At 48.3% G+C, this 27,901-nt stretch overlaps 2 protein-coding genes across 3 annotated transcripts; both read right to left on the bottom strand.

The window, feature by feature from the left end:
- Window positions 1-311: 311 nt before the first annotated feature.
- On the bottom strand, window positions 312-7,789 carry CHST12 (carbohydrate sulfotransferase 12). Of its 2 annotated transcripts, none has more exons than XM_071571054.1 (2): window positions 7,703-7,789; window positions 312-2,346 (listed from the first exon to the last, which is right to left on the bottom strand). In XM_071571054.1, the coding sequence occupies exon 2, from the start codon at window positions 2,249-2,251 to the stop codon at window positions 992-994; it is 1,260 nt and encodes a 419-aa protein (XP_071427155.1). In that variant the 5' UTR covers window positions 2,252-2,346; window positions 7,703-7,789; the 3' UTR covers window positions 312-991. The 2 variants fall into 2 exon arrangements, with proteins under 2 accessions (XP_071427155.1, XP_071427156.1); XM_071571055.1 differs by having other exon boundaries at window positions 7,566-7,788.
- On the bottom strand, window positions 7,662-27,901 carry KIF19 (kinesin family member 19). Its single transcript, XM_071571534.1, has 20 exons — window positions 27,761-27,901; window positions 25,462-25,542; window positions 23,131-23,241; window positions 21,994-22,081; window positions 21,279-21,415; window positions 20,992-21,117; window positions 20,187-20,384; window positions 19,306-19,458; window positions 18,309-18,431; window positions 17,295-17,448; window positions 16,173-16,347; window positions 14,974-15,163; window positions 14,123-14,393; window positions 13,832-13,953; window positions 12,895-13,037; window positions 12,327-12,432; window positions 11,380-11,832; window positions 10,960-11,113; window positions 9,635-9,703; window positions 7,662-8,389 (listed from the first exon to the last, which is right to left on the bottom strand). The coding sequence occupies exons 1-20, from the start codon at window positions 27,899-27,901 to the stop codon at window positions 7,662-7,664; spliced, it is 3,723 nt and encodes a 1,240-aa protein (XP_071427635.1).

Genomic DNA, 27,901 nt, shown 5'->3' with positions numbered 1-27,901 from the left:
TAAAGCATGTACAAGGATGGGGACATAGCAGAATTCTCCAGTGATCTGCACTGTACACAGCAGTGACCAGGGCCACCCAAGAGCACACTCTGGCTGGTCACAACCTTCCAGAAACTCCAGGCACCATCCTGGAGCAGGACATGTTACAGGAGATTCTTCACACTAGCAAGGTACACAGGGGCTGAACCTCAGCTTTTTGGACAGTAGAGTCCCACACTGCTGTGCCAAAAGTTGAGGCAGTGCAGAGGTGCTGTGTTGGCCACGTGCACATCCTGAAGCACCTCACAGGGCTTGCTGTCACTGCTCTCAACACCATTTCCCTCCTGTGACCCTGGCATCAGGCTCGCCAGCTGTGAGCAGCACATGTCACTGTGCCCTGGTGTTCTTCCAGGACTGTTTGGCAGAGTCACGCACTGACCCATCCCATCTGCCTTGAGCCAGCTCAGAGCCCATCACCAATAGACTTGGCTGGTGAAGGCACCACCAACACCCCAGCTCTCAGAGAGATCTGAGTGCTCTGCAAACCTCAGACCTCCAAAAGAGCAGCCCTGAGACAATACACAGAGGCAGGTGCATAATTTCTTGGGGTTTTCTTTTACTTTTTTTTTTATTCCTTCCCTTCCTTTGTCACGACACACATTTTGTATTAAATATCTTAAATATATTAATTTTTAAAAAGTATTAATAAAAAGCTACTGAAGGACACAGTTGGCAGAGTAACCAAGGGCAGTGACCCATTGCAAAATATGGGGACATTTTAAAAAACAGAAAACAAATGATAACCAAAAAAATGGCATTTTTTGCATATGCACAGTTGGCTGGATTACCCTGGACTCTGGCATTATTGCAAAAATGGAAGGGGAAGCAGTAGAAAAAATATATTCCATTGTACCAACCTGTATGGGGAAGGGAGCTAAGGGCAAAAATGAGGAGGCTTTAAACATTTTTGGTATTTCAGATGTTCCCTCCCACACCCCCTGCCCAATCACTTTCAGTCTTTAAGCAAGTTTTCTGGCTTGGGGTAGCCAAAGAGTACAAAATCTGCTTCGTAAAGCTTGTAGAGCTGTTGCCTCCAAGCCAGTGGGATTTTGGCAAACCAGTTATCTTCCCAGCTGCTGGCAGTCCTGTTCCTGTAGCTGGGTGGGAAGCGAAACAGCCTGTCCACTTTGAGGAGCTGCAATAAATAAGCAGCATCCTCATCCAGCGTCTCCAGCTTCCCGATGAAATCATAGTCTATCTGGCACGGGTGGCACAGGCGGTAAATCTGCCTCCAGTGCTCATTAAAGGGAGTAATCTTCTCTGTCCTGGGATCCACTAAGTACTGGATGAAGTCAGAGAAGGAGACTCTGAAGCCTGTCCTGAAGGCCTCGCTAACAGAGGTGGGAATGTTGGTGTGGTTGGAGTAGAGTTTTAACATGGTGATGGCAAAACGCCGGTAGAACTCCTCATTCTCCAGCTCAAATTTGCTGCGGAAGGCGGAGATGAGGCGCACGAAGGGGTCTCGCACAAAGAGGAACTTGGTGTACTTCTTCAGCTTGATCTTCATGAGGTGCCGGGAAAACTTCCCGTAGCGGCGCCAGAATTTGTTGAACGTCAGGTGGGTGCTGGTGTTGTGGACGTGTTCTCGGGGGATATCCAGAGGGTTCCGGTAGGGGACCCCGTGGTCCAGCAGGCTCTCACTGAGCACGATCATCACACGTTTCCAGTTGGTGCAGGCCACCTTGGGGACGTAGCAGTAGATGACGCCGTGGCGGTCATCCACGATCAGGTGGTTGAGCTCATAGTTTGGGATGTCATCAAAGGAGCGCTCCTTGGTGGGGAAGGTGAAGCTGGAATTGGCACAAAACTCCCGCAATGTTCTCTGCCTCTCCACCTGCAGCTTCTCTTGGTCCAGGCTGCTTCCGTCCTTGTGCGTAGACCAGTCATAGCCCCGCACTTTCTCCTCCAAATGACTTATCACAGGCTTGTGGGAACCTTGCCCAAGAAGCTGCTCTGTCTTTCGGGGGAGAGAGTTATTCTGTCTCAGGTTTGAACTAAGCAGCTTTGCCAAAAATTCATCTACGTCTGGCAAGGCTTCCCAGTCTTCACGTGCCGTGATTCCAGGGATGGCTCCTGGGGAGCGAGGCCTGGAGAAGGATGTGTGCAGGTAGAAGTGAGCTGTTCCGACGTTGTCCCAGTACACGATGATCAGGAGGATCATGAAGATGGAGACCAGCACCACAGAGAGGCGGAGGAGCCGTGCTTTGGTCATCCTGACACCTACTGTGGTAGCTGACTTTCACCTGGATTCACCTCCGGCTTGCAGAGTGAGGCTTGGGATCCAGCATGGTGTTGCAGAGCAGGATCCTGGAAAGGTATGAGAAAAAAAAAGGTTACTTAAACCCTTAATCCCTCTGGTTTGGAGAGAATAACCTGGTACAACCAAGACTTGTCGTGGGGCTGGTCATCCACATTTTCCCACAGGGAGAGCTGTGAGAGTTTGAGGCACCCAGAGACACCCTGTGGAAAAGAGCTGACTGGCCAAAAGGAGGCACAATGTGTTGCAGTTTTATCAGTTTCATAGCAATCATGGCTTTTTATCAATCTCAAGCTTCTAGAGTCACATCATTTCAAGAGAAGCTCTGTTTTCATTTTAAAAAAAGAAGTAAAAAACAATTATTTTAGGCCTAGAATCTACAGAGGCAAGTATGAGAGTATTAAAACACAGAACCACATACAGAAAGTATGCAGAGCCACCTACCTCCTTGATTTTTACACATATCTAACACACAAGAAAAAAAGAAGGCTCAATCCATGATTTTAGCTTGTGGTATCACACTGTGGCCTCATCTCCCCATGAAGGTGCTCTGTGGTGAAAACAAATTCCTTACTGGAGTTATAAAGACAGGGCTGAAGACGCCTCTGCCTCAGTGCCTAAAGCAAGTCCCTGCTGAGAGAACACCACTGACCTGAACACACCATCTTATCTACTCTGTGCAGATTAGTGTGAAGACACCCAGTAGATGTTCCCTCCATGACCTTTCTTGGTAGTTACTGCATTTTGTCAGGAACAGAGTTTACACAAAGAGTTTTCTTACAAAACCCCCCAAAGGGACACAGCCCTGATAAGAGCCACTCATCAATAAAAATCTAACAAGAGTGATTACTTTTAACTGAATGATTTCTGAGATTAAGGATGCTCTGGGAAATCTGTGTTCATGTCCACACTGTTGACTCAGGACTTCTTTTCCTCATTTAATGTAATTTATATTTCTATCACAGTTATCACTAAACTCTTGATCACCAAAGACAGGCATGAAATCGCTGTTAAAAGGGCAGCTCAGATCATCTGTTCTGGAGAGTGCAGCAGATAAGGGTTTTTTACTTCAACCAGTCCCATCTTTTCACTGCTACCTTGCTTTCCCCATGTCTTCCAGCCCCTTTTCACCAGCAAGATCCTCAAGGGAGATCCATCTCCCAACTCTGCTCTGTTTTCTGGTCCAAGGCTCCATGCAGAGGCAGGCTGGCAAACCAGTTCTTTCCCCAAGCCATCAAGGAGCCAGTGCCTCCAGCCAGGGAAGAACAACACAGCAAAGTGAGCAGCTAAAAGTAATCACTCCAATGTCCTCCTCCTCCCCAAACACAGTCCAAGCCCTGATTGTAAACACAGAACAGCACCTACAGATAGAAAACAAGAACCTCCCTTTCCACAGACATCCCAAATCTTTCCAATGACTTCAGAACAAATCCTGCAGACACCAACTCTGAAAACAAAGCCACTTCAGGGCAGACTGCTCTGAAAAGCTTTTCAGAATAGAGGCTGGGTTCCTTTTCCTCCCAAAACACAGAGGTTGCTCCCCAGCCAGCTCACACTACCCCTAAACGCCACCAACCCCATCCTGTAGAGATGCAGAAGAACCTGAGTCCGGGTACACAAAAGTGCTGAGCTCTGTCGTTGCCAAGGAAAAGGTGCTCAGCACCTCTGAACCCCACAACAGTGAACAACCTGGTGGAGAGCTCCCTGCGTGGCTGTGCTTGTATCTCGGGGGTGACAGATATTAACAGATGAAGTTCAGGTTTGAAACATTAGACAAGAATTCAGTAACAAACAGGAACAATAACAGATACTGTTACATGTTGAAGCATTAGGTCAGCTTGTCCCAAAAGACATAAAACACAGATCTGAAGGCTTAGGGTTTCTCCACCCTGGTGTATTTATTTACAGTTTGGAACTAGGGAGAGCCAGAATTTCAGTGGAGCTGCAGCCTAACACATAGTTATGCACTGCAACACCAAAAAGTGCCTTTCCTGAGCCAGGCTCTTATTCTGCCTGTGAAGAGGAGCTGGAGGGACTGCAGACATAACATTTTACACTCTGCAGAGCAAGAGGCAGGTATTACTCAGCAGTAATTCTCTACCTTTAGCTAGGCAAGACTGAGGATGGAGCAGATCTAAGAAGAAACACCCAGAGAGATGAGCACGGAGCTAAAGAAGGGGCAAATTACATATGTGCGTCAGCACTTCAGGCCAAGCATCTCAGCCCAGCAGCAGAAGATAATGGAGGGACGCTGCCAAGCCTTCTGCTTGGCACACTCCTGGGTTTGCCTTTTGCCCAAATCTGTTCTTGCTTTTGAGCCTGTTTAGCTGCTCAGGGCAGGGACAGCTTCCCACTCTGGATGAATAGGGTGCCCACTGTGCATGTAATCCCAGCACACTGTTTCCAACGCTGCTTGAGGCCTCCAGGCTGGCTGGAATGAAGCAAGCCTGGAAGGCTGCACGAGGGGCATCCTTTCCTGCCATCCCTAAACCCAGCAGGTTCCACAGCCCTCGGCAGCACAGCAGCCCGATGTTATTCCTGCAAAGCTGTCCCAGCCCAGGCGTGGACAGACTGACCTCTCAGCAGCACCAAACCAGGACACTGTGTGTGGAACATTCCTGGGGCAACAGAAGGAGGGCTTGTCCTCAAAGCCACCACCATAATGCAGCTTCACTGAGAGCACCCCAAGGGCTCCAGCCTGCTTTCCAGGACATGCACACAGGCCTGCCAGAGAGTTTGGCTCTTCCAAGGCACACAACAGCAAGCAGCACAGAATCAAAAGGGCTCCACTTCTATTAACTCTGTCAGTGCCAGAGAGGAGCCCTGGAAAAGAGCAGTAAGACAGCTTAATTCCCCTTCAAGAGGAAAACACTGCAGGAAACAGAGTCACTCTATTGACTACGATACATCCTCTTCCTGAGCACTTCATAAAGGATGCGGGACTGAAAGCACAAAATTAGAGGTCTCTGTGCACATCAGAGGGAACATGTCTCTGTCCTCCTTTTGCCAGAATCAAAAGGAAAAGCCTCCAGAAAGAGCCAAGAATTTACATTCAAGTTCAACCCAAAGTCACCAGCCAACAGGAACGTGCACCAGGATCCACACAAAGCTGCCTCTGTGACATGATGCTGGCAAACTGGGAAGTGGACCAAGAGCTATAATCATCCTACAGAGTCCCCTGAGCAGCCATCTCATGACCATTTCCAACCTGAACCTGGCCTGGATGTGAACCAAGGATCTTCTCCCTAGCCCAGGCCTGAGTAAGACACTGAGGTCTGAGGTCATAGTTCCCATTCTCTCCTATCACAAGATGCCATTTCAAAAAACCACCTCTCAAACTCTCATTTAACACCAGAAGGGGGGGAAGTCTCCCCAGCACTCTTATTGCAAAAGCTATTGCAGATGCAACTGCTTGGGGATTTGGAAACCTTATTTCCACGTCACATCCTGACTGTAACTGTTTATTCTCAGGGCAGGTAACAGCTTAAGTAATTTGTGTCTCTTTTTACCTCTCCTCTCAGCTTTATGCAAAGACTACATTCTCTCACAGCCTCACTGCAAAAGAAAGTAACTCCAGCTTACTTAAAGGAATGGTAAGGCCTACAGAAAACAAACCAGCTTACATATAGGCATGTACTAGAGACAAGGGGGTGATAACCCCTGTCTGTGAACAGCAATGGTTTTGAAAGAAATTTGCCTCCAAAGGCTTGAGTGCAGATCCCATCTCCTCTTGCTTTGTGTTTCCCCAGGCCTGTCCCACATCTCCCAACTCCCTGCAGGGACGTGCATGTGACAGGTCAGGCACTAAGCACCAGCTCACCTCCTCCAGCACCCACTCATCCTAGCAGGAGAAGTTATGGGATTTCAGGTACGTTGCTTGGGCTTTGCCTGCTTCTGAAGACAGAAAGAAGTGGAATGAGAACTTAAAAAAACCCACACACAAACCCACTACCAAATGGATACTTTTCCTTGGGGCACCTGCATTTCCCAGTAAACACTGGACCCATGCAGCCTTCTGTACCCACATACCATGGTACACACCTAGCACTACTTACACTTAGGGAATCACCAGCCTTTAGAGAAGTGGAACAAAGTTAGTCTCCTAAGGGTGCAGGAGAATGAGCTCCCACCAGCCAAAGCAGAGAGACTTTGTACTAAGAAACAAATTTCATGCACTCAACCAACCCTCACCTCCTTGTTCCTCCCCAGATTCCCAAAAGTCTAGTATTTGCAGAGCAGGCAGGTTTTAACCTGCGCTTACATTAGTATTATTGCACAGCATCAGCAAAAAGTAGGAAATGCATTACATGTGTCACCCCATCTTAGCACACATATGCTGGAGACCAGCAAAAGAACATCCCAATCTACAGCTATGCCAGTGCCTTCCCTCCCATTGCTGCTAAAAAGTCTGTTTTGTGCAGGCGTGGCAGCACCAGTCGCCTCTTTTTTAATGTCCATACTTGGAAGTTGTCAGAATAACAGTGTTTCTAAAATTTGCAGAAGGAAGCTCCCAAAGCACAGCACGTCCTGTTCATCCATTACTTCTGTCACAAACTTCCAGCACACTCAGCGTTCCCGGCCTTGGAAACGCAGGAAGCGTCTCGGGCAGCGCCGGTGCCGCAGCCTGGGCCAACAACACCCCGGGACATTCAGTGCGTGTCCACACACGGGGCAGAAAAGCAGCCCCCAACACCCGTACTGCCCGTGACCGCCCTCCCAGCACTCGACTCGGGCACGGTGCGCGGCCGGAGCGCCGCAGGGAAGTTTTGCGGGGAGCTCGGGCGGGACCAGGGGCGCTGCCAGCCGGGCTGTGCCGTCGGGAGCGGCTGGTCCCGGGATGGCTCTCGGTCCTCGGTCCCTGCAGAGCACACGGCAGGGCTGCTCCAGCTGTCGCCTCCAGCCCAGCACCGGAGTCACTGAGGTCGGAAAAGACCCGTAAGATCATCGAGTCCAACCACTCGCCCATCACAGCCAGCTCCACCATCCCTGGTGCCACATCCACACTCGCCTTCGGGCACGGTGGCACCACCAGCTCCCCGCACCGCTCCTGCCCTGGCTCTGCCGGAGGCAGCTTCACCTTGCTCTGCCTTTCGTTCCCTGGGGGGAAGCCCCGCGCCCACCGGTGCTCACCCTCCCTCCGGACAGTGCAGATCCACGAGGTCCCTCCCGAGCCACCCCTACCGCAGCTAAGCCGCCCCGGCCCCGGGGATGCCCATCCCGGGCGCGCCGCCCCGCAGACCCCGCGGGTCCCGCCGCAGCCGAGCCCTACCTGGCAGCGGGGACAGCGGCGGGGACAGTAGCGGGACCGGCGGGGGGACACCGCGGCTCATAACTGGGGCTGGCCCGGCCCCGAAGCGGCACCGCCTCACCGAGTCCCGCCCGGCCCCGGCCCGGCCCAGCGCTCACCTCCCGCCGGGGAGCCGGACCCTTCGCCTTCGTCCTCCTCCTCCTCCTCCTGCTCCTCCGCCCGTCCCGCTCCCTGTTCCCGTCCCGGTCCCGCCGCCGCCTCTCGCGAGACGCCGGCGCGGGGGGTCCCCGCGGGGCCGCGCAGGCGCCGCTCCGCCCGCCGGGGGCGGCCTCGGCCCCGCTCCCGCCCCGGGGCACGCACGGACAGAGGGAGCGGGAGAGCCCGGCCGGGGTGCGGGGATGCGGGAGAGCCCGGCCGGGGTGCGCGGGATGCGGGAGAGCCCGGCCGGGGTGCGCGGGATGCGGGAGAGCCCGGCCGGCGTGCGGGACAGCCCGGCCGGGGGTGCGGGGCATGCGGGACAGCCGGGCCGGGGTGCGGCGGGTGTGGGAGAGCCAGGCCGGGGTGCGGGGGATGCAGGACAGCCGGGTCGGAGTGCGGCACAGCCCGGCGGGAGGGCGGGAGGCTCCGCTCGGAGCTCCCCGCGCTGGGGATGCGCTGCCAGAGCCCCTGCGAGCGCCGCCCCCAGGGAAAGGGGAAAGGGCTTTCTTGTGCCGCGGGGGGAGGTCCAGCAAAGGGGATGAGGGGTCGTGGAGCATCACCCTGGTGCGGGAGACTGCGGAGCTGGGCTTGTCCAGCCCTCTGGTCTTGCAGTGTTTTGCCTTGTAATTCCAGTCTTGGCTCAGGACCTACTGGCACAGGTTTATCTTACACATCCTCTGTGCTTATCTCTTTTTTATACATATATTTATCTTTGTTTATCTAAAAGGGTCAGCTCTAGGAGCAAACGTTCCTGACGTAGCTTAGTGTCACACTTCGTGCTGATTTCTGTCCCCTAAGGAAAATTGGCTGCTTGCTGCACCTGCTTACACACTTGCATTGCATCCCCACGTCAGGGGTTTAAGGCATTTATAAATGCAAATAATTAACCTTCCTCATCACTTGAGTGAACTATTCTTCATCTTCCTGAGAGAAAAGCAAGATGCTTAGAGGAACAGGGAGTGTGCACAATGTCTCCTGGTCAGAGCATGTAGAAGAGTTGTTTGCAAGTGCTGCAGCTGTAAAAAAAGGTTCTTCATCCATTTGAAAAAATGCATGAACCTACCTGAGATTGTCACCTTGGATACTTAGAGGAGGGAAGCCACTCCCCTATGGGGCACAGGGTCACTATTCAGTGTAATGACCAGAGCCACTTTATTTGCAGCATATTTTAAAAGCCTGTGATGGAATAGGCTACTGCCTGAGAACATTTGTTTCTAAAAGAAAAACAAATTCCCACAGTTTACCTCCAGGGTAGTAGCTCTTATCAGGGTCTTCACCTATCACCACACTGCCTCTCTGGCTTCAGCCAGATATGAAATGCTCTGCAGATACAAGAGAGCTTGGAGCAATTTCTGGCTGCTCCCACAGTCAAACATCTGCTCACCCAAACAGCATTCCAGGCATGCATCACACCTCCCAGCTTCACAGCAACACACAGCTACAGCAGGGAAGAACAGGAAAACTGTTTCTCAGGCATTTACATTTGGTTTTAATAGTCAGGAAGCCTTTTGGATGCATGGGTGGCATCCACACTTTTCCGGTGGGAAAAAAGGCAGCTTGGTCTCCATGCTGACATCTGAGAGGTAAACAGTGCTGGGAATATGAGGTTTTCCTCTTCTCTTGGACTCTTAACACCCTACTTGTGTCAAACTCAAGCTAACAGCTGGAGCACACAGTAGAGAGGAAAGATGTGATAAAGTAATCTACAGCATATAAGGCCCCTCTTCCCCCTGCCTGCCTTCCCTCTGCTTTTCAGCATCACAACACAGAAGCTAAAATACATTTTAAGGCACATTTCTCCTGCATCCACTTTCTGGACCTCCAGGAGTCTGAAAATTGCAAACCCCTTGGGACCACAAAGAGTTCCTGCTCCCTGGGTGACTTCTATTTACCCCTGGTGTGGCTCCCCAGGTGGGTGGCTGGCTGTGGCTCTTGCCGGCTGCTGGCACCATCTGCAGGCCCTGCAAGTGAGGGAAGATGAAGAATTTGGTCAAGTTTCTCACACTTCAGTTTGAGTCTCGTTTCCAGTCGAAATGGGGTAGAGAGATTGCCACAGGCTGCGGAGGGATGAGTTTGGCAAAGGCACATTGCTGCTGAAGCAGATCCCAAGGTGACACCTTGGAAGCAGCATGTTGACATGTGGCTAGCTCGGATTAAATTTTGACGTTCACATATGGATTAGACTGGGATTATGATCACCTTTGAAAATGTTATTTCCTCTTCCTAAGAGGTTATTTTTGGCTTAGAGGGAGATGGAGTGTAACTCCTTCTGGAACATTGCCCGTGTCATCTGTTGCAAAGAAAAAAGGCTTAAAACTTGGCTGCAAAACCTCTACCCATGTGACCACTTTCCCAACTGGACCATTTGTGTTGCATTTACAGCTCTTTTGGTTCAGATTGCAACAGAGCAAATGCTGAAGAGGATCATAGTGCCTCCTGAGCCAGCAAGCTGGTATTTCATGCACTCCCCCTTGACCTGTTTCTGTAGGACCCATCCTTTGATGTGATCAGCATTGCTGTGCTGGGTGGTGCTTGCAGGAACGTTGCTTTTTGGCAGCACCTCGAGGGGAATCCCCTCTGTCAAAGGCAGGGAGAGTTTCATTATAGACAGTGGAAGCAGAGCACAGTTTAAAAGCATTTTTCAATGTATGAGTTGCCAATGGCTAGCCAAAATAATTCATAGCATTGTAAATCCAAAGTTAACCATTTTTTAGTAAAAAGCTTAGAAAAACTAATGAGGAGCAGTAACACCCCTTGCCAGAATGGGGAAGGATTCTGGCAACATTTCAATTGGATTTGGCTGTCCAGTTCCTCTAAACTCATCCTGGCCTTATGTGCCTGCACGAGGCAAAACAGCTGAAGCTGACAGATGGCCAGTGCAGCCTGTCATATCTTGGTGTCTTTGCTGAAGCTTGGTTTGGATGTGAAACACAAACTGAACCATAACTTGTTGCACACAAACACAACTGAAGGTTAATTCTTCCCCATAGGTTACAGAGGCATAGCTGAGGCAGTGGTCTAGAATGGATGTGCTTTCTTACCCATCAAAATCTACTTAGACCATATAAAAATAAGATCAGCTTTTTAATAGTTCTGATCATGAGCATTTATGCTGACTTATTTCCCACATGACAATCCATCTCCAACAGAGCTGATGCAGGATGCTACCATCTGTCAGACATGATGTCAGGCACAGACAAATCTCTTTGGCCCCTACCTGAATGGTGGCTGACAGGAACCCTGACTTTTGTAGCAATGGATGTGCTACTTGCTGCTTTTGCCTGATGGAAGAGGCTGGCTCGGTGCAGGTGGCTCTCACAAGCAGTGTCTGTATTGGAGCTTGAGGGAGTCCAGGGCTTAGCATTTGAGATCTGAAAGACACCAAGTGGAGTTAACCTCAGTGGTCATGTCTCTGACCTCTGACTATTGCCACACTGTACCAAAAAGATTCCCTTCTCACCTGACAGGCTTAGCTTCTTTAGGCAGGAGGTCAAGGGTTATACAAAAGAATAAAGATATTTAACTTCCTCATGCAGCTTGTGCTATGTTTCTCTTACTGTATTTAAAAACCAGGTCTATGTCTTCTGCTCAACCCATCCCCTTCAGAAAGAAACACAAAGGGAGTTTGTGGTCCTACCCTGTGGAAGTTTGGTTCAAGAGAGTGAGATCTTTTCTGTCTGGCTGTCCTCTCAGTAGTCATCTCCTGGTCTCTCCTGCTCCTGAGCTCTGCCCTGGCTGGGGAGCACAGCTGGCTCCCAGCTCTGGGCTGCATCCCCCCAAAACGTGCCCTGTCTCTTGTCTGACAGTCTGGGGTGGAGTTGGCCTTTGGATACTTCATCTCAAGCACATCCTCCTCAGAGATGTGGGCTGGGGGGGCTTTGCTCCCAGTGTCTCTGTGTTGGGCTCTGGAGCGGCGACTGGCTGCAATGAGGGAGATGCTTTTGGTGCTGGTGGCAATTTCCTCCAAGATCTCTGGACTCAGCAGAATGGCAGCAATGTCTAAAGGTGACTTTTTCCCATGGAAGCCTAGAGAGGTGGGGGAATGCAGCCTGGGAGTCAACTTTCCTGCAGCAACATCAGTTGGCTTCTGCTAAAAATCAAAGCAATTGCAGCATAATTTGCTTTTCATTCAAAGCTTTTATACTTTTCCCCTTCAAAGCACTTTCAAACATTTGGAAGACATTAAATTTCACCTGAAATGCTGTTATAACAACTTCTGTGTACAAAGAAACAAAAGCAAAGATTTTTGACTGTGTATTTCCCATACAGAGCCGTGGCTCCAAAGTATGTCAGCCATAAACTGATGAGCTCTTAACTCTCCCTCCTGTTCCAGGGTGTTGAGTGAACTGGACACAGAGAGAGAGAGAGAGTCTAAATTAGAGATGGCAGCTAAGCCTTGGCATTTTATGTAAATCCCAGGTTTTCAACCCAAGACCAGTGCTCTAGGAGCCATTTTATCACCTGCTAAGGTTTACCTTCATCACATACACTATATATTTAGCTTCTGTGCATGTTTTTTTCATCACAAGAGGAAAATGCTTACCACAACAAATATGCCTTGAATTCAGTTCCTGCCATACTGACCTGCTGAACTGGGCTTTTTGGCAAACCAGAGAAAGCTGGGCTGAGATGGGTATCCAGAGAACCCTTCTTCCTACAGGGTGTCATTTTAGATGATCTGCAGCTGTCACTGTGAACAGAACACGCCAAGAGGTTACGAGATGAAAGCAGAGACTCATTATCAACAAGGAGAGATGAAACACGTCTAGCTGAGAGCTCTCAAGCTGTGGAGAAAGCCAGAAACCTGGTAAACATGATAATAAAGAACACAGCAAGGAACACTTCAGGATTCAGGGAGGAGAGATATTTTGTCCCCTGATCCTCACACACTTTGCTATTTTATTTGTTTTAAAGGCTTGCCCACCAACAGAAGCAAAATTAAACATGCCCCATAGCCCTCTCTGCAGAGAAGGCTCCTGCTGAAACACAGAGTTGTATCACAAGAGCAATGTACCAGCAAACTCTCTTCTGACAGGCTTTGGTTTCTAGATGTCCTTCCAGTTTGATATCTCCCAGCTTTCTGGACTTAGCTGGGAGCTGCCAGGTCTCCATGCCCTAGAGAATGTCTAATAATGAGAAAGACTCACATTACCTGTCTGACTCAAGAGTGATGGAGGGAATGTCACACTTCATTCCCCAGGGAATATCCTTTGTGTTCCCAGGCAGACCCTTTCTAATCTCATCTTTATTAGGATCCAGATGCTGACTTGCGTCCAGAGAACTGCTGTTGTGGGGCTGCAGGAAGAAGGAAGAATGAGATCCTCAGGAGATTTTTCTCACTGTAAAGCCCCTTCTGCAGCCCAGGCTCTCAGCCTGCGTCACAAAGACACCCTTGATACATCATGTGCCTCTGCATAGTTTCAGCCACCTGCTATTTGCTCCCGTCCTCTACAGGGGCATTCAGAGTAGTTTAATTTCTCATGTACCAACACGACTAACACCAAGTTTATTATTTAAGGTGAAACCCAACTCCTTGCCCCATTCACTCTAGACAATCATAATAAACAGTAGATGCTGCTGCTTGGACTCCCTGCTGAAGCCTGGCAATTTCCTGGCAGCCCTTTGCTGTCTCAAAACACACAAGTTTTCCAAAGACAAAGCACCTTTCCTTTCTGTCAGGAAAGGCCTGGAGGTCCCAATAATGACTGTGCCATGAGCAAGCAGATGTCTCCATATAAGAGAGTCGACAATCACTTGGACCACTGCATGTTTGGCCGTCTAACCTTTGCTTTGCTGTTTGCAGCCAAGCCAGTTCTCTCTCTCTCAAATCTGACACAACAGCAGCTGGGTCATGCACAGCATTGCCTGGGTGTTTTTCTGTTGCTAAAAGCCTTAATTCTCTGAGGCAAGGGGAAGGAGAGAAGCAGAGTGGAGCTCCAGAGGCAATATGTTCATAAAACAAACTCTGTGTGCAGCTCCTGACTGGCACCAGGACCCAGCCAGGCTTTGAGTGTGTGTGAATCCATGGCCATGACACAGCATCATGGGACAGCATGGCTTGTCCAGCACAACAGGCTGCTTTGCCTTACCCTGAGCATCCTGGACATCACTGAGTGCAGCAGCAGCAGGCGGCTCAGCACCCCCTCCTCCAGCTCAGAGAGGTGCAGGTGGTGTAACCTCGCCAGTGTCTCTGGGACAGGAATGTTCTGGGCTGGAGCAGAGATAAGGAGGAAGTTAAAAATCACTCCTAGAGAAACAGCTGAGAACCACGGAGTCATGATACCTAAGACAATGTTTTCTGGATGGACTGTTCTCCAATTTGCCATCAGAAAACAAAGCTTGGGCATAGGGACAGAGCAGGAGAAAAGGTGCTGCTCTACCTTTTATCAGCATATGCTGCTGCTGAATAATTTCTTCGCAGAGTAGCAAGTTCTGCTGCAGTTGCTGGATCAGAAAATCCTTCTGGCACAATAGATTCTCCCTGTATAGTGTATTTGCCTGCAGCTCTGTGTTGCCAAGCTGAAGCTCATGGGCTCTGCAGAGAAGCCTTAGCACCTCCTGCTGATCCTCACTAGTGATTTGTCTTGGGAAAAACTCCTCCATCTGGGAAGCTTTTTCCTTGGCATTTGCTAAGTGCTGCTCAAGCTCTGCCTAAAAAAGACAGATAGGGGTTTGCCAAGGCAGCTCAGCTTCTTGGGGTAACAAAGGCATCTGAGCAATTCTTTGCTGTGTCCTTCACACTGAGATTGAAGTAACATCTACAAAAAGTATTTTGTATTTTGCTTGTTTTACCACCAGCCACCATATTTCAGTTATGGCAGGTATATACAGGTGCAGTCCTTGCCTAGAGGAACTCACACGTGTTAATGGCAACCACCAAAAAAATAATCACTATAAGCAATTACCAACACATTGAACAACCAGTGAATGACAAACCCTAAAAATGGGGAGAATTAGTTCATTTATAGGTGCTCAAGCCCAGCGGGTGCTTTTCCCTCATTCCAGAAACCACAGGGACACAGGTATGATGCAAACATTGATGTTCCTATGCTGCTTCCTTCAGCAGCCCAAATTATTCAGGAATCCAGCTGCATTCCAGCTGTCCCACCGCTTTTGTGGTGCAAGCCTGAACCCACATGAACCTCTGAGTTATGCTGCTGCCATCCTGCTCCCAAGCACCCACCAGGCAGAGGCCAGACTGGAAATCCTAAGGGCACCTTCACCTCCTCACCTTCAGGGCCGCTGTCCTGCGCTGCTCTGCCAGCAGCAGGTTGATCTCTTCTCTTGCTACCGTAACTTCATGAGGTTCAGGTGAACCTATGACATCCACTTCCCTGTTTTCCTCCTCTGTGTTTTGTCCTTTCTCCTCCTTTGCTGGCATATCCTCTGTACATGCACCCCGAGCCTTCTCTCGTTCCCAGCTGCCAGCCAAAAAAGAAAGGAACTTCTGGGACATGGTGACATAGCTCTACTGGTGCACAGCCTTTCATTGTGTCTGTTCAACTTCTTCTTCCACAAAAGCAGCAGAACTAATTAGTCCAGGCTGCTCTGGAGCTGGGCAAACCACGCAGAACAGCACAATTAGCTTCCTCCCCCTTTGGAAATCTGTAAGATGGACCTCCTATGTGATCTTTCCATGGAAAGAACAGTGCTTTTCCCCACCCCAGCACAAGTTGCCTATTCACTGGCATTTTTTGAGCATCTTTAATGTCCTGAAGATTGTTTTAAGTACAAATGACCCAACTCCTAAGGAACTAGAACTTCCAGTATGTGAAGGGAGCCTACAAGAAAGATGGAGAGAAACTTTTTAATGGGACAAAGTTCAGGGTTAGGTTGGATGTTAGGAAGAAATTGTTTACTGTGAGGGTGGTGAGGCCCTGGCACAGGTTACCCAGAGAAGCTGCAGATGCCCCATCCCTGGGAGTGTTCAGTGCCAGGCTGGATGACGCTCTGGGTAACCTGGTCTAGTGGAAAGTGTTCCTGCCCATGGCAGGGGGTTCTGAATGAGCTGATCTTTAAGGTCCTTTCCAACCTAAACCATTCTATGAACTATAAAACTTACAGAGGCATTAAGTGGGTGACTAGTGATGGGGAACTGACACCTACTTAAGAGTTTAGCCAGAAGAAGGGATGCTGCTGCTTTTCCTGGCATCAAATCATGCCCAGATGCAGTGGATGGAAACCACTTCACAAGCACAGTGACTGGAGCTGGGAAGGACTCAGTCCCAGTCTGCGCTTCTATCCAATTTTTCCATTAAAACACAAGTTCAGAATAAGAGCCAAAGGAGGCAAAGTATCTGTCGTTTGCACTTTTAGTCTTGAGCCTAAACTCAGTGTGCTGGTTGCCTTATGGAGCTACAACTACTCACTTCTAGTGGTGAGTTTGGAGATCCCTGCATACCTTGTGCCAGAAGCCAAGGAGGTACTCACTCAGCAATTGTTAGGAGATGCCTGCAGGTGTCCACGTGCAGCTCAATGTTGGCGTTTTCCAGCTCCATCAGGCTGTGACACATCTCCATCTGCTCCCTGAAAGCCCCGATCAGCTGAGCCCGCAGGGTGTTCATTGCTTGGCTGCTGGGTGTCTTAGAGCCCTGGTGCCTCTCTGCTGCAGAGAAGACACTTCTGGTCTGATATTAGGCCAGGTGAAATTCTGTGAAGTCCCCTAAAACTACTCTGGGACAAGCCATAAGTTACAAGACATTCATTTATAGGACTCTGCCTCATTGTGCAGTCTTGTCAAGTTTATCATGTGCCAAAGAAATCTGGTATAGCTTTATGATTGTATTATTAGCAATAAATAGGGCTCACTGCCATGCTTTTGTGAATATTAAGAGGATACTGCATTGCAGGGACATCTCTTCTGCCTTTCCACACACCAAAAAGAAAAAGGTATTGGTTTTCTGTGCTTGTTATCGAGAAATGACCTTGGGTTTTGGTAGCAGAGGCCTATTACATCTCATGTCTAGTCTGTCAGTGAACTTGACTATTTTTATTTCATTTCTTGCCAGAATCATTGAGAAAAGGAACAATCCCTGGGGCGGAACAATCAGTGTTTTAAAATCTTTGCACTGCCTGTCTCTCTGCTTTTTTCTTTTTCTAATTACATGCAATGAACCAAAGAGCAGAGCTCAGTGTCCTGACACAGCCACAGAGCCCGTGACGACGCAGGATACAAACTTGGCCACGTCTCTGTGAGAGACAGGACTTCCCACAGCAAATTCCACCATTTGATGTCAAATCTCTTTCAGGGCAGGTTTGTGAAGCGTAACACATTTTAACGCTGAGGGAGATGCCGAGAAAGGCAGTATCCAGAGGCACATAGTACATCAGAGAGGGGCTCATGCAGAAAAACAACTTCAGCTCCCCCACCTGCCTCCACTGCCCATTGGACTGTGTTTTCCACTCTGCTTCTCCACAAGCATTGCTGAGACAGCTTCCCCCACCCACATCTGCACCGAGACCCACCAAGCACTGCCACAACACACCCACATGGCTCCTCTCCTGCTCTCATCCTTCCAGACACCCCAGGAGTGTTCTAACTCCTGTCTCTACCTTGCAGAACCTCAAGGTCAGGGCCAGCTGCACTGTTCTCCTTCTCCTGGTTCTCAACCCTCGCCTTCAGACGCTCGATCTCCCCGTGGAGCTCTGCGATGATGCCAGTGTACTGGTCCATGTGGTAGGAGACATTCCTCAGGTTACACTTTACCTGGGGAGCCACAATAGTTGAGTGTTTATCCCACAGTTGGTGCAATGGCTGCAGAAACAAAGCTAGGCTTTCAGTTGAAGGGCACCAAATCTTGTGATGGGAAAGGATTTTCCCTCATCTGTGGGGAAACTGTAAGTTAGTGGTTTTTCCTAGTTCTTTGGAATTCCCAAAATGTGAGAGAGAAAAGCCTGTGTCCACAGGAAAAACACAGACCCACAAGGAGGGGAAACCCTGTTGTAGACAAGTGTTCATCTTCCTTCACCCCACAAACGGCTCCATTTTATTCTTCTTTTCTGCAGACCCTTAGTTCCTCTCCCAGGCCCAGCATCCCCACTGGGACATTCCCAATAAACTGTCATCATCTTCCATCCATCTTTCCTTATGCCGTGCACACAGATCCATATACCAGGCACATAATTCTCTGCCTTTCCATTATTCTGTCCCTTCTTTTCACCTTCATGCTCATAACCCATTCATAACCCAAACTATTTGCTTTCCACTGTTCTCTTCATCTGCCTTCTCTCACTCACACTGAGCCTCTACACCAACTGCACTGCCCTCTCCTGAAGTTTGTTCTCCATTCATCCACTATACCTTCTATTTCCACTTGCAAACTTTTAATCACAGAATCATGGAATATTTTGTGTTAGAAGGAATGTTAAAGATCATCTTGTTCCACTCCCTGCCATGGGCAGGGACACTTTCCACTATCCAAGGCTGCTCCAAGCTCCATCCAGCCTAGCCTTGGACTCTTCCAGGGATGGGACAGCCACAGCTTCTCTGGGAAACCTGTGCCAGAGCCTCACCATCCTCATCAAATCTCTTAGCCCAAACTCCTTGGGACTTGTTTGCTCTTGTACCTGTGTCTTGATGTTTTTTGCTCGGTAGGCATAGATCAAGGTCATTCGAGATTCTTCAAAGGAGGAACTGGCTGGGCTGATGTGTGCAATCATAACAGTCCTGCTGTTGCCCCCTAAGGAGTCCTGGAGGGATGCAATGTTGATGTGGTTAGTAGGGATGTGATGGGATTTTGCTGCTCAGGGATATCCACTGTGTCTGGGTACCCCTGCAGTTCATTGAGATTCTGGTGGAGAATCCCAATTAGGAGTGAAGGAAGTGCTGGTAAAAGACCATTCATTAGGCCTTCTCTCCATCAACAGCAAAATCAATAAGTAATTAACTTGCTACAAAAGAAGAACTTTTGCAAGAAAATTGCAATTTCCACAAATGCACTGGCAGCTTCTCAATTCTGCTCACAACAGGAGCCTTGCCTTTCTCTCCATCTCTCCTCCTCCCCACTATCCTCTAGAGAGCACATCTGTCATGCAGCAGCAGTAATAGCTCAGCACCAAGGCTTGAGGTGAGGTTCATAAATGGAGTTGTAAAGCATCCATAAAATAACCAGTGTGGCAAAGAGTGTATCTGCAAACCTTTCTGATTTCCTTGGGGAGAGACAACTTATGACAGCACACAGTCAGTCTCAGTCTTCCTCCCTCGTGCCCCAGCAAATTTATTGGCCAATTTCAGCCAACTCTTATAGAAGGGATAAAACATTCAAAGGCAGTAAGTTAATTTAAGAAATCACTGGTCACCTGTGAGCTCAGAGATGTATGGCCCAAATCTTTAGAATTTTTTTAACCTTATAGAAGGTTCTTCCTTGATCACAGAGATCCCATGTTACAGGGACAGCTTCGTGCAAGTCAAGCCCTGGAGCATTGCAAAGCTCACATGAGATCCCGGAGGGACATTCCAAGCTGGATAATGACAATGTACAGATATACTCAAGGCTCAGCAATCAAGCCCTTATTTGAGCAGGGGTGCCCAGGCCTGTGCTGGGTGCAGGACTCTGTGCCCCACCTTCAGCAGACGGGTGAGTTTGCTGTCTCGGAAGTTGACAAACTGGGCCCTGCTCCCGCCCCTCTCGCTCAGAGCATTGATGCAGTTGGCCAAAGCCAGCAGTGAGCGGTTGATGTGAGCTCCTTCCTTCATCCTCTTGCCTTGGTTCTGAGTCTGTTGGGAGGAGAGAGTGGGAAGGGGGACGGACAGACAGACAAACTCCATGCTTGAGAACATGCTTGAGAAGTTGTGTGGCATCACCAGGGGCAGAGTTTGGATGTCAAAGCAATGCCTGAAAGTGCTGGGTGAAACCTCACTCTGAGGCACAGAGATGCTGCTAGGAATAAGTTTCTTGGAATATGGCTCAGCTTTGGACCTCTTGGTTCTTAAAAGATAGCAATTATCTTCTAAAGATTATTTAAGAAATTAAGAGGCATAACTACATTACTCATGAATTCCTGGTCTCAGTAAAAATACAAGGTATGTAAAATCTCTCTTCCTCAAATCACCTCCTGAGTTCAAGCATTTCCTTGATTGTTTTCCACCCACGAGCATCCCCCTATTCCACTGGCACCAACTTTCTCTCCAACAGCTCAGCCAATCCCTGCCTAACAAGCCACAGCTTCTCTTCAGATGTGAAATTCACGGCTGATTTTTCAGAGCTGAGGAAAGGCAGCACCCAAATGCAGATTTATATTTTTCCAATTACTGTAACTGGTCTAATGAAAGATATCACAAATATCTCCAAATTTAGTCATTATTTTCAGGCTGTCTCAGGTACAAACAACTGCTCTGAAGCAGCAGAGAAGCTCACAGTGCTGTTCCTCATCCCAGGGCTGAGGGCAGGCAGACCCTGGAAATCCAGCTGAGTCTCACTAAAAATTGCCAAGCTCTGACTGTACCTGAGCTGCTCTCTCTGACCCTGCCAAGTCGACCATGAAGAGCTTCCCAATCCGTGTTTCCTCGACGCTGGTGTCCTTCCTTGGGCTCCTCTGTGTCACCGTCACCTGCAGCACCACATGCGAGCGGGAGGATGCCCTGTTGGCGGCCGTGGGCTCCTGCGTGCGCTGCTTGTTGCCTCTCGCCAGCAGCTGTGTGATCTGAGGGAAGCAGAAGAGCCCACAGACAGTTACAGCTCTGCCTGAGCCACAGCACGACATTCCCTCAGACTGAACTGGTCCCCCAGGGCACTGGAAAACGCTGGTGCTGCTCGTGCTGGCAGGGGTTTGCTGTTGATTTTCCCCAGATCTCTTCTTGTGACTCAGGACATTGGCTGTGCAGGTGTGTTGGGTTTGGGGCTGTTTTCTATGAGGCCTGTTTATCTCATGTCCAAAGCACATGTTTAAGTCACATCAGTGTCACTCGGGGGGGTTATTTAAATCTTCTCCCTCTCCAAATGGTTGTTGACGTGTGTACACTAATCAAAGGACTCCTGTACTTGCAGGAATGCAGTGTTCACCCTGGGAAGAGGATCTAGCAGAGGGGCAGCTGGGGATTTTACCCTGGTTTCTACCACTCATGTGGCTCTCTGATCAGCCCTTTCCAAACAATTCACACTAATCCAATCCCAGCAAGGTCCTGCTAGAAAACATCCTTACTACTGAGTAAGCACAGGCAATAGGGTAGTGTCAAGAAATCTAAAGCACTGCTCCTTGAAAATACAAACATCCTCCCTTTCCCCTCACTGCAGGCCATAGCTCAAGGTACCTCCTGAGCATTTGTAGTGGAGACTTCTGTAATTCCTACTATTTGGATGCTGCCTCTGGAGTCCTCCCTGAGGTCTAAGAACCCTGAGGATGGGTTCAGGAGGTCACGGATCACTTCGTTATAGATCTGAGGGTGAGAGAAATGACAGGGTGGTTTGAGACTTGCACCAGTCCTTAGATCTGAAAAGAAGGTTGAGTTGATCCTGCATTTCAATGGACAGATTCAGACACCCCAATTCCCAGTGCACCTACTCCACAGAGGCTGGATCCAAGGCAAAAAGACCTCACCTCCAGGTAGGACATGGAGACTGTGTAATCCATCTCCTCAGCAGTGGCTTCAAGGCCTTTGAAGAGGTCCTCAAGAGCACGGCTGTAAATCCCTGGTTCGCTGTCCGTCCCCAGCATCGTGTAGGTTTTTCCTGTCCCTGTTGAAGATACAGAGAGCAGCAGGAAATCCCAACATCCACATGAGCAAGGATACCTGGTTTCCTACTGATTTCTGTGCTTCACCCCCTAATTTCCCCCAGTTACTCTGGTTTCTCACCCTGCAGTGACACTGCCTGAGGAGAGACACGGTGTGTGCCATTCAAAAAAGTGAGAAGATGCCTGGCAGGTGGGCAGGCAGGAAGGGGAACTGCTCACCAAGGTGTGCAGAGCTGGAGTAGAAATATATTTTCATTACTCTGTACTGTATAAATGCCTTCCACAGCTACATCTGTTCTCCTGAGATCAGCCTCCAGCATTGCACAGATGCCCTTACCACCTTCTTCTTTTAATGGGAAGATTTGTCTCTACTGAATTTTACCTCAATTAAGTGACTTTTCAAACAAAGCAGCTTCACTGTTACCTTGGCATTTAAGTGAGGTTCACAATTCCCAGTGAGAATAGTATTTTAATGCTTCGCTCTTGTCCTCACAGTAAGCACTTAATTGGCTCAATATTTCTGGTTTTCACAGTGATATTTTATTCATCTGGAGCAGCACAGCTACAGGAACTACTTTACCTGTTGGACCATATGCAAAAATGGTTGCATTGTAGCCAGAAATAACTCCTTCTATCAGGCTTTTGGTCGTGGACACATATACTTCCTCCTAAGTCAGTCAAAATAAGCACAGATTTACGGTCAGGCATAACTGCTGTCCAAATATCCTACACCTAATTGCATTCTCCATTATTTTCTCACTTTATTTTAGAAATTTCCTGGGCTTTGGAAGGATTCACAAGCTGTTTGAATTTTGATACATCATCAGAATGAGCAGAAAAGCACAGAGGTTTATTGAATTTTCTAAAGGCAGGCAAGATGCAGGGGCCTACTAAAAGGAATATCCTTAAAATGGTTATTTTTTTTGGCCTCGGAACATGAAATGCTTTGTTTTTTCCTGTGTGCTTGCTGAAGAAGGAAATAAATTCTGTCCCTGACCCTATCCTTTATGAAGAAGTGCCACCGGGCCTCCAAAAATGTCTTAGGTAACATAGAAGGGTGCCACGGTGAATTCACCATTCACCATCCCTGGAGATTTTTAAACGGAGATTGGACATGGCACTGAGTGCCATGATTTGGTAAATGGACTGGAGTTGGACTAAGGGTTGGACTTGATGATCTCTGAGGTCTTTTCCAACCCAATCCATTCTATGATTCTATGAAGTTTGGTGTGAAAGAAAACACAGATGACCAAACTCCTGTGAGAAGCAAAGCTGTGGTGAATCCAAAGGGCAGGTGCTGATTAAATTCTCACAGTGCACCTCACACCTGCCTGCAAAACATGGCTTAGGGAAGGCACCAGAGGTCCCTTCATGAGCCTGTAAAACCACAGAGGCACAGGGAAGAACTGTGTGAGCAACAGAGCCAACAACGTGGCTGATCTCACTCCCCAGAGACCTCAGGAGACAAAGGAGTGTTGCACGTGGGGAGGCTGATGCAGGAGGGAGAGGCAGACTGAACACTGCACATGTCTCTCCACTTCTCTGGCAAAAGGAAAACCCTCACAGAGCTCTCACCTTTGGCACCATCACCTTTTGTCTGGGTGACATGTGGCCTCTGGGCTGTGCAGTTCTACTCACCTGCCAAAACCATTTGTCTAAGCAGAGAAAATAATTCTAGTGTTAAGCCTTTGGGTTAAAAACAGGGGAAGGCTGTTACCTGGGTTGCTGTGCAATCAAAAACCATGTCAAATACAAAGGTTTTTTCTCGGGATCTGTTAGCTCGCAAGATGTCATCTGGATCTTGGCTTGGATCCATCAGGACCACCCTCTGTTACAGGATAAAGCCAGAAGAAGAAATGTTAGGTGTGGGTTTGGTTAATAGCCTGTGGGGATTCCTTACAGCACTATCCCTTGGCCAGAGGAATGCTGTGCTACAGCTCTGCCTGGAAAACACTTCACACACAATGCTGAGACCACAGGCTTGGTTTTGCAAGTGATGTTGCAACTCCTGTAAGTTGGAGAAAAACAAAACACTTTGAAGGTCCGTTGAGCAGCGAAACGGTCACTGGTGTTGGGTAAGAGCAGGGACTGCAGGGACACAACACCCAACTGATCCCTGTGCAGGCAGGGAGGGACAAGGACCTCTTACCTCAATTTTCAGCTCAGATTCAGACAGAGGAATTGTGAAAGAAAATAGTTCTTCAGGACCAAAATTGCCCAAAGTCATCTTCCAAAGCCTTTTGTGCAGAAGGACTGATTGAAATACCTGTATTGCTCAAGGACAGAAACTTCATTCCATTTCTGGCTTTTATTAAGGAAACAAAGGTGGGAGAGGAGTTGCAGAAGGTTACAGAACTGCTTTTGTTTCTTTGCAGTCGTTTAGGATCTATTTTAGCACATGGTTATCACCGTGTATTATTATTGTGGAGAATGAGTTTCTGCTCCACTGAGATGGTTCATAAGGAGATGCTCAAGGGAAGGACAGAGAGCCCTGTGTCTCCTGCTCCAGAGCAGCTTTCAGTCTCTCTCAGGTAAACAGATCATTAGATAAGCAATTAGAGCATAAATCAACCACCACTTGTCTGACACAATAACTGCATTGGTGCATTGCTGCACCAGGTGAGAGGAAAGTATCCAGGACAGGTGCCCTTGGGGTTCATGAAATGTCAAAACTTTGGCCTGTCTTTTTGTTTTGCACTTCCTGCTAAATCTCAAATCTCCAACAAGTATCTCTTTGATTTGCAAGTTTTCAATTACCAGAATTGCTTTTTTGTTCTTGTTGCTTTAATTCTTTAGTTTTCACTGGTGCAGCTCAGGCCTTAAAACCTGAAGCAGCAGAAGAATAAACTCTGAAGGAAACTCCTGGTTTGTCCTCAGTTGCAGCTTTTGCCAGCAAAAGATGGACTGACATTTAATCATGTGCACATGCATGTGTGACAGGCAAGAGCAGAGCTTGGAGAATGAGGTCACTGCGTTTCCTTTAGAAGTTTAGAAGTGTTTAGTAACACTTTTACTGAGCTCTCACAACATCCAAATTTTGCTCACAGTGTATCTATGCACCCAAGAGTCCTCCTCCAGTCTGAGCTATTGCCTTGTCTAACCAGCAGTTTTCTGAAAGCCCAAATCTTCTGCTGGTGCATGGAAGCATTAAAACATAACAAGCCACTAGCAGAGTCAATTTTGAGTTAGAGTTAATAAGCAGACAGAAGCAGCTCTAAATGAGTTCAGCTGGGAGTAAAAATAGCAGGGAACATGAATGCAAATCAAAATACACCGGGAAATTTAAGTACTTCAACTGCCCAGTCAATTAATTTGCTTTTATAATTACAGTTATTTGCATTATTAAGAGAAAAGCACTCTCACAGATAAAAGTTCCACAGACTAATGTAATGCACATTTCCTTCCCAAATTTCCATTACAGAAAATAGATCTTGGGGCAGATGATGCAAGGCTGAATAAGCTGTACAAAAATAAAGCTCATATCCTTCTGAGATTAATGGCTGCTTTAAAGTAAAAAAGAAAAAAAAAAGATATTTCACAGGTAAGGTGCTAAACAAAAATTGCATTTGTAAGATAATCCATAAAGGGAAAGAGAGATTCATGTTCTCTTTGCTTCTGAGAGCTGCTATCATTTGACTATTGAGTGGAGACCAGATATATGACAGAATTAGTGTGTGCTCAGGAAGGGTTCAGAGAAAGATCAGCTGAAGCACAGTAGAATGTAATGAGATTTACATTGAAAATGAAGGTAAGTAACAAGGGCACAACAAAAATATGTAAATAGATACAGCAATGTAGAAGAGGTAAGTGGGGGCCTCCTGCAATTCCTGCCTCTTAGAAAGGGCGACAAGAGGTGGGAGCTGCAGAACTGGAAAGAAGTGCCATTGCAAGGGAAGCTGCACCCATGACATGTCCCAGCAAGGGCAGAAGGCTTGTAGGATTTGCAAGCAGGTGCCTGCACGTGAACCAGAAGAGGCAGAGGCTCGTGGTGGCCCACAGGGTACCCAGCTGAGTCCCCAGTGCCCACAGTGGGGCCCCCCCAGCTCACCTGCTCGCCCACTCTGCGGGCAGCGAGCGCAGCTCCCGCCTCCGCTTCGGCCTCGCTGAGGGGGCGGATGCGAAGGGCCACCTGCACACACAGAGCACACACGGGGCTGGCTGTGCTGAGCCTCCAGACCCACCTGCAGCAGCGCTCTGAGCGAGCACCAGCGATGGTGCAGCCTCTTGCTGCACCTGCCCTGTTCATCAAACTCCAAACCTTAAAGTTTAAGGCCTAAAAGTTTAAGAAAGTTTATAAAGTTTAAATGAGTTCATTCTCCCATGATTTGCACTTTTATCTTGACAAATTCTTCTTCTCCCTTCCCCTGTTTCTGCCTCTAACACAGCAAGACTCCGACTGATTGACAGAGGAGGTGGCAGAGTGAACTCAGCCGTGTCATTGCTGCTGCCAGAGAGAACCTTCGGAGGTCTGGCACTGTGGTACCAACAGTCCTAGAGCTGAGCACAATTACAGATTCCCCTGGTGTTCCCAAAACACTGATTAAAGTTATCCATGACAAAAAAGGGAATTGCATTTCACTAAGTACCCATTCTGTTTAGTCCCAGGTAGCAATCCTTGTCAGCCCATTCAACCAGATCAGAGCAAGTTGGCCCTGATGTGTGCAGTTCCCACAGGGTTCCTCTGGAGCTGGAACTCATTGCAGGATTGGAGTGATTATAAAGTAACAATTAAGTGCCAGTGCCTCGTGCCACAACTCAAGCAGTCAGAAACACACTGCTTCACTTGAAACACAGACGATAATTTGACTTGAAGATTTAAAACACAATGGCACAACCTATTTGTCAGCATTAATAACAGACAAGAGCACATGTATTTCAGCCTGTTTAATCTACAGGTGAAGCCATAGAGAAAATGTGGTGCCACGGATCAGCTGTGGGGTTAATTGGGCTCTGAAGCTGAGGTCCTGCTCTGGCCCTGACTCACTTTGCAGCTATGGCACAACCCCAAATCTGTGTGCCTGGTGGAGGATCTATTTGAAACCCCAGCTAAAAGCTGTACTCGAGGTCTCTGTTAATAACAGAGATTCGGAAAATTCCATTTTCACTTTTCCTTAGCTGCTTTGCCTTCCATAAAACAGCACCATCCCCTTTGCAGCTCCTGCCAGAACTGATGCTGTCATAAAACGCTGCATAATGCACAGGAATGACACCTTATCAGGAGGGTGGGCAGTTCTCAAAACAGACTGTTGTACAGCCCCACCAGTCACAAGCAACCGGTTTCTATAGGAACCAGATTTATTTCCACAATAACAAGCCACATGTCAATTAAATGAGGGTTTCATGAACAGCTCCCAGTCTCAAGCACTGTAGTAGCTAATTTTGAGTAGTTACAGCAAAAAAACATTTCTTCACTGTGAACATCTCAGAGTACAAGGTGAGCTCCTCAGCTTTGGATAGCTTTTAAAATTCACAAGAATAAATTAATTGTTGCAGCTTCATCATCTCCCTAAACATGGCTAAGTGACACTGCTATGAGCATCTCATTCCCAAGGGCTGAACTAATCTCTTAAAAGCATTTAAAAATGTTATCTTGTACAGCATAATCCCCAATGCTGCAGGAGAAGGAGGGGATCGTGCAAGCCTCTCTTGGGCAGACTTAACCTCCAGAATGGGCCAGTATTTGTGAGCCCCAGCCACTGAGGGTAAGAAAACAAACCTAAACAAGCAGCATATGGAGCTGGGTCACACCAAGTACTAAGGCTTTTCCTTGCATTAGAGAGGAATGCAAGGTATTCCACATATTATTGACTTTATTTTAAGTGATTCCAGTTTGAGCAGAGGTTTATGTTCCTGCCTCAGTCGTGTTCCAGCACACTGTGAGAGCAATGCTTCAGTTTAACTGAGAGGCACAGGGTTGAAGGTTGAAACTTGGGGGAGGATTACATTTTCAAAGCATTCCTCTTACTGGAATCAACAGAGAGAGATGTAGGACTGTAATCCCTGCTGCTTTTGGCTGTTTGTTGTGAATCTGCCAGATCCCAAAAAGACAGGCACACTGAGGATCACTGTCCAAGGAAGACTACCACCAACAACTGCCAGGTTACCCAGCCTCACCTGTCCTCCAGCACATTTTTCTCCTCTACAACACTTATACACAACTTTTGCTTTAAATCATGCACAGTTAGCACAAGTCTGGATTTCTTCCCCACTTGGCTAGGCCACAGAGCCCAGGAACACCCAAGGCAGCTGGAGAACATGCTATGTAAGGATACTGAAGGATGTCAAGGCCGGGTGCAACCCAGCAGCTCCTCCCCATCCCATGTCCTCCCCTGAGCAAGTGGACTCACCATCAGCTGCTGCTCCTTCATGGCCCAGGGGTGGGATGATCTCAGCTCTGGGCTGGGGGATTTGCCCAGGGAGGAGCACATGGAGATGGAGTCCTTCAGGCTGCAGAGACAAGAGTCTGAACTGTTCAGAGGCAGAGCCAT

Source organism: Pithys albifrons, chromosome 16 (assembly GCF_047495875.1).
Source record: "Pithys albifrons albifrons isolate INPA30051 chromosome 16, PitAlb_v1, whole genome shotgun sequence".
Taxonomy (NCBI): Eukaryota; Metazoa; Chordata; class Aves; order Passeriformes; family Thamnophilidae; genus Pithys; species Pithys albifrons.
This window is presented reverse-complemented; position numbering and strand designations above follow the sequence as displayed.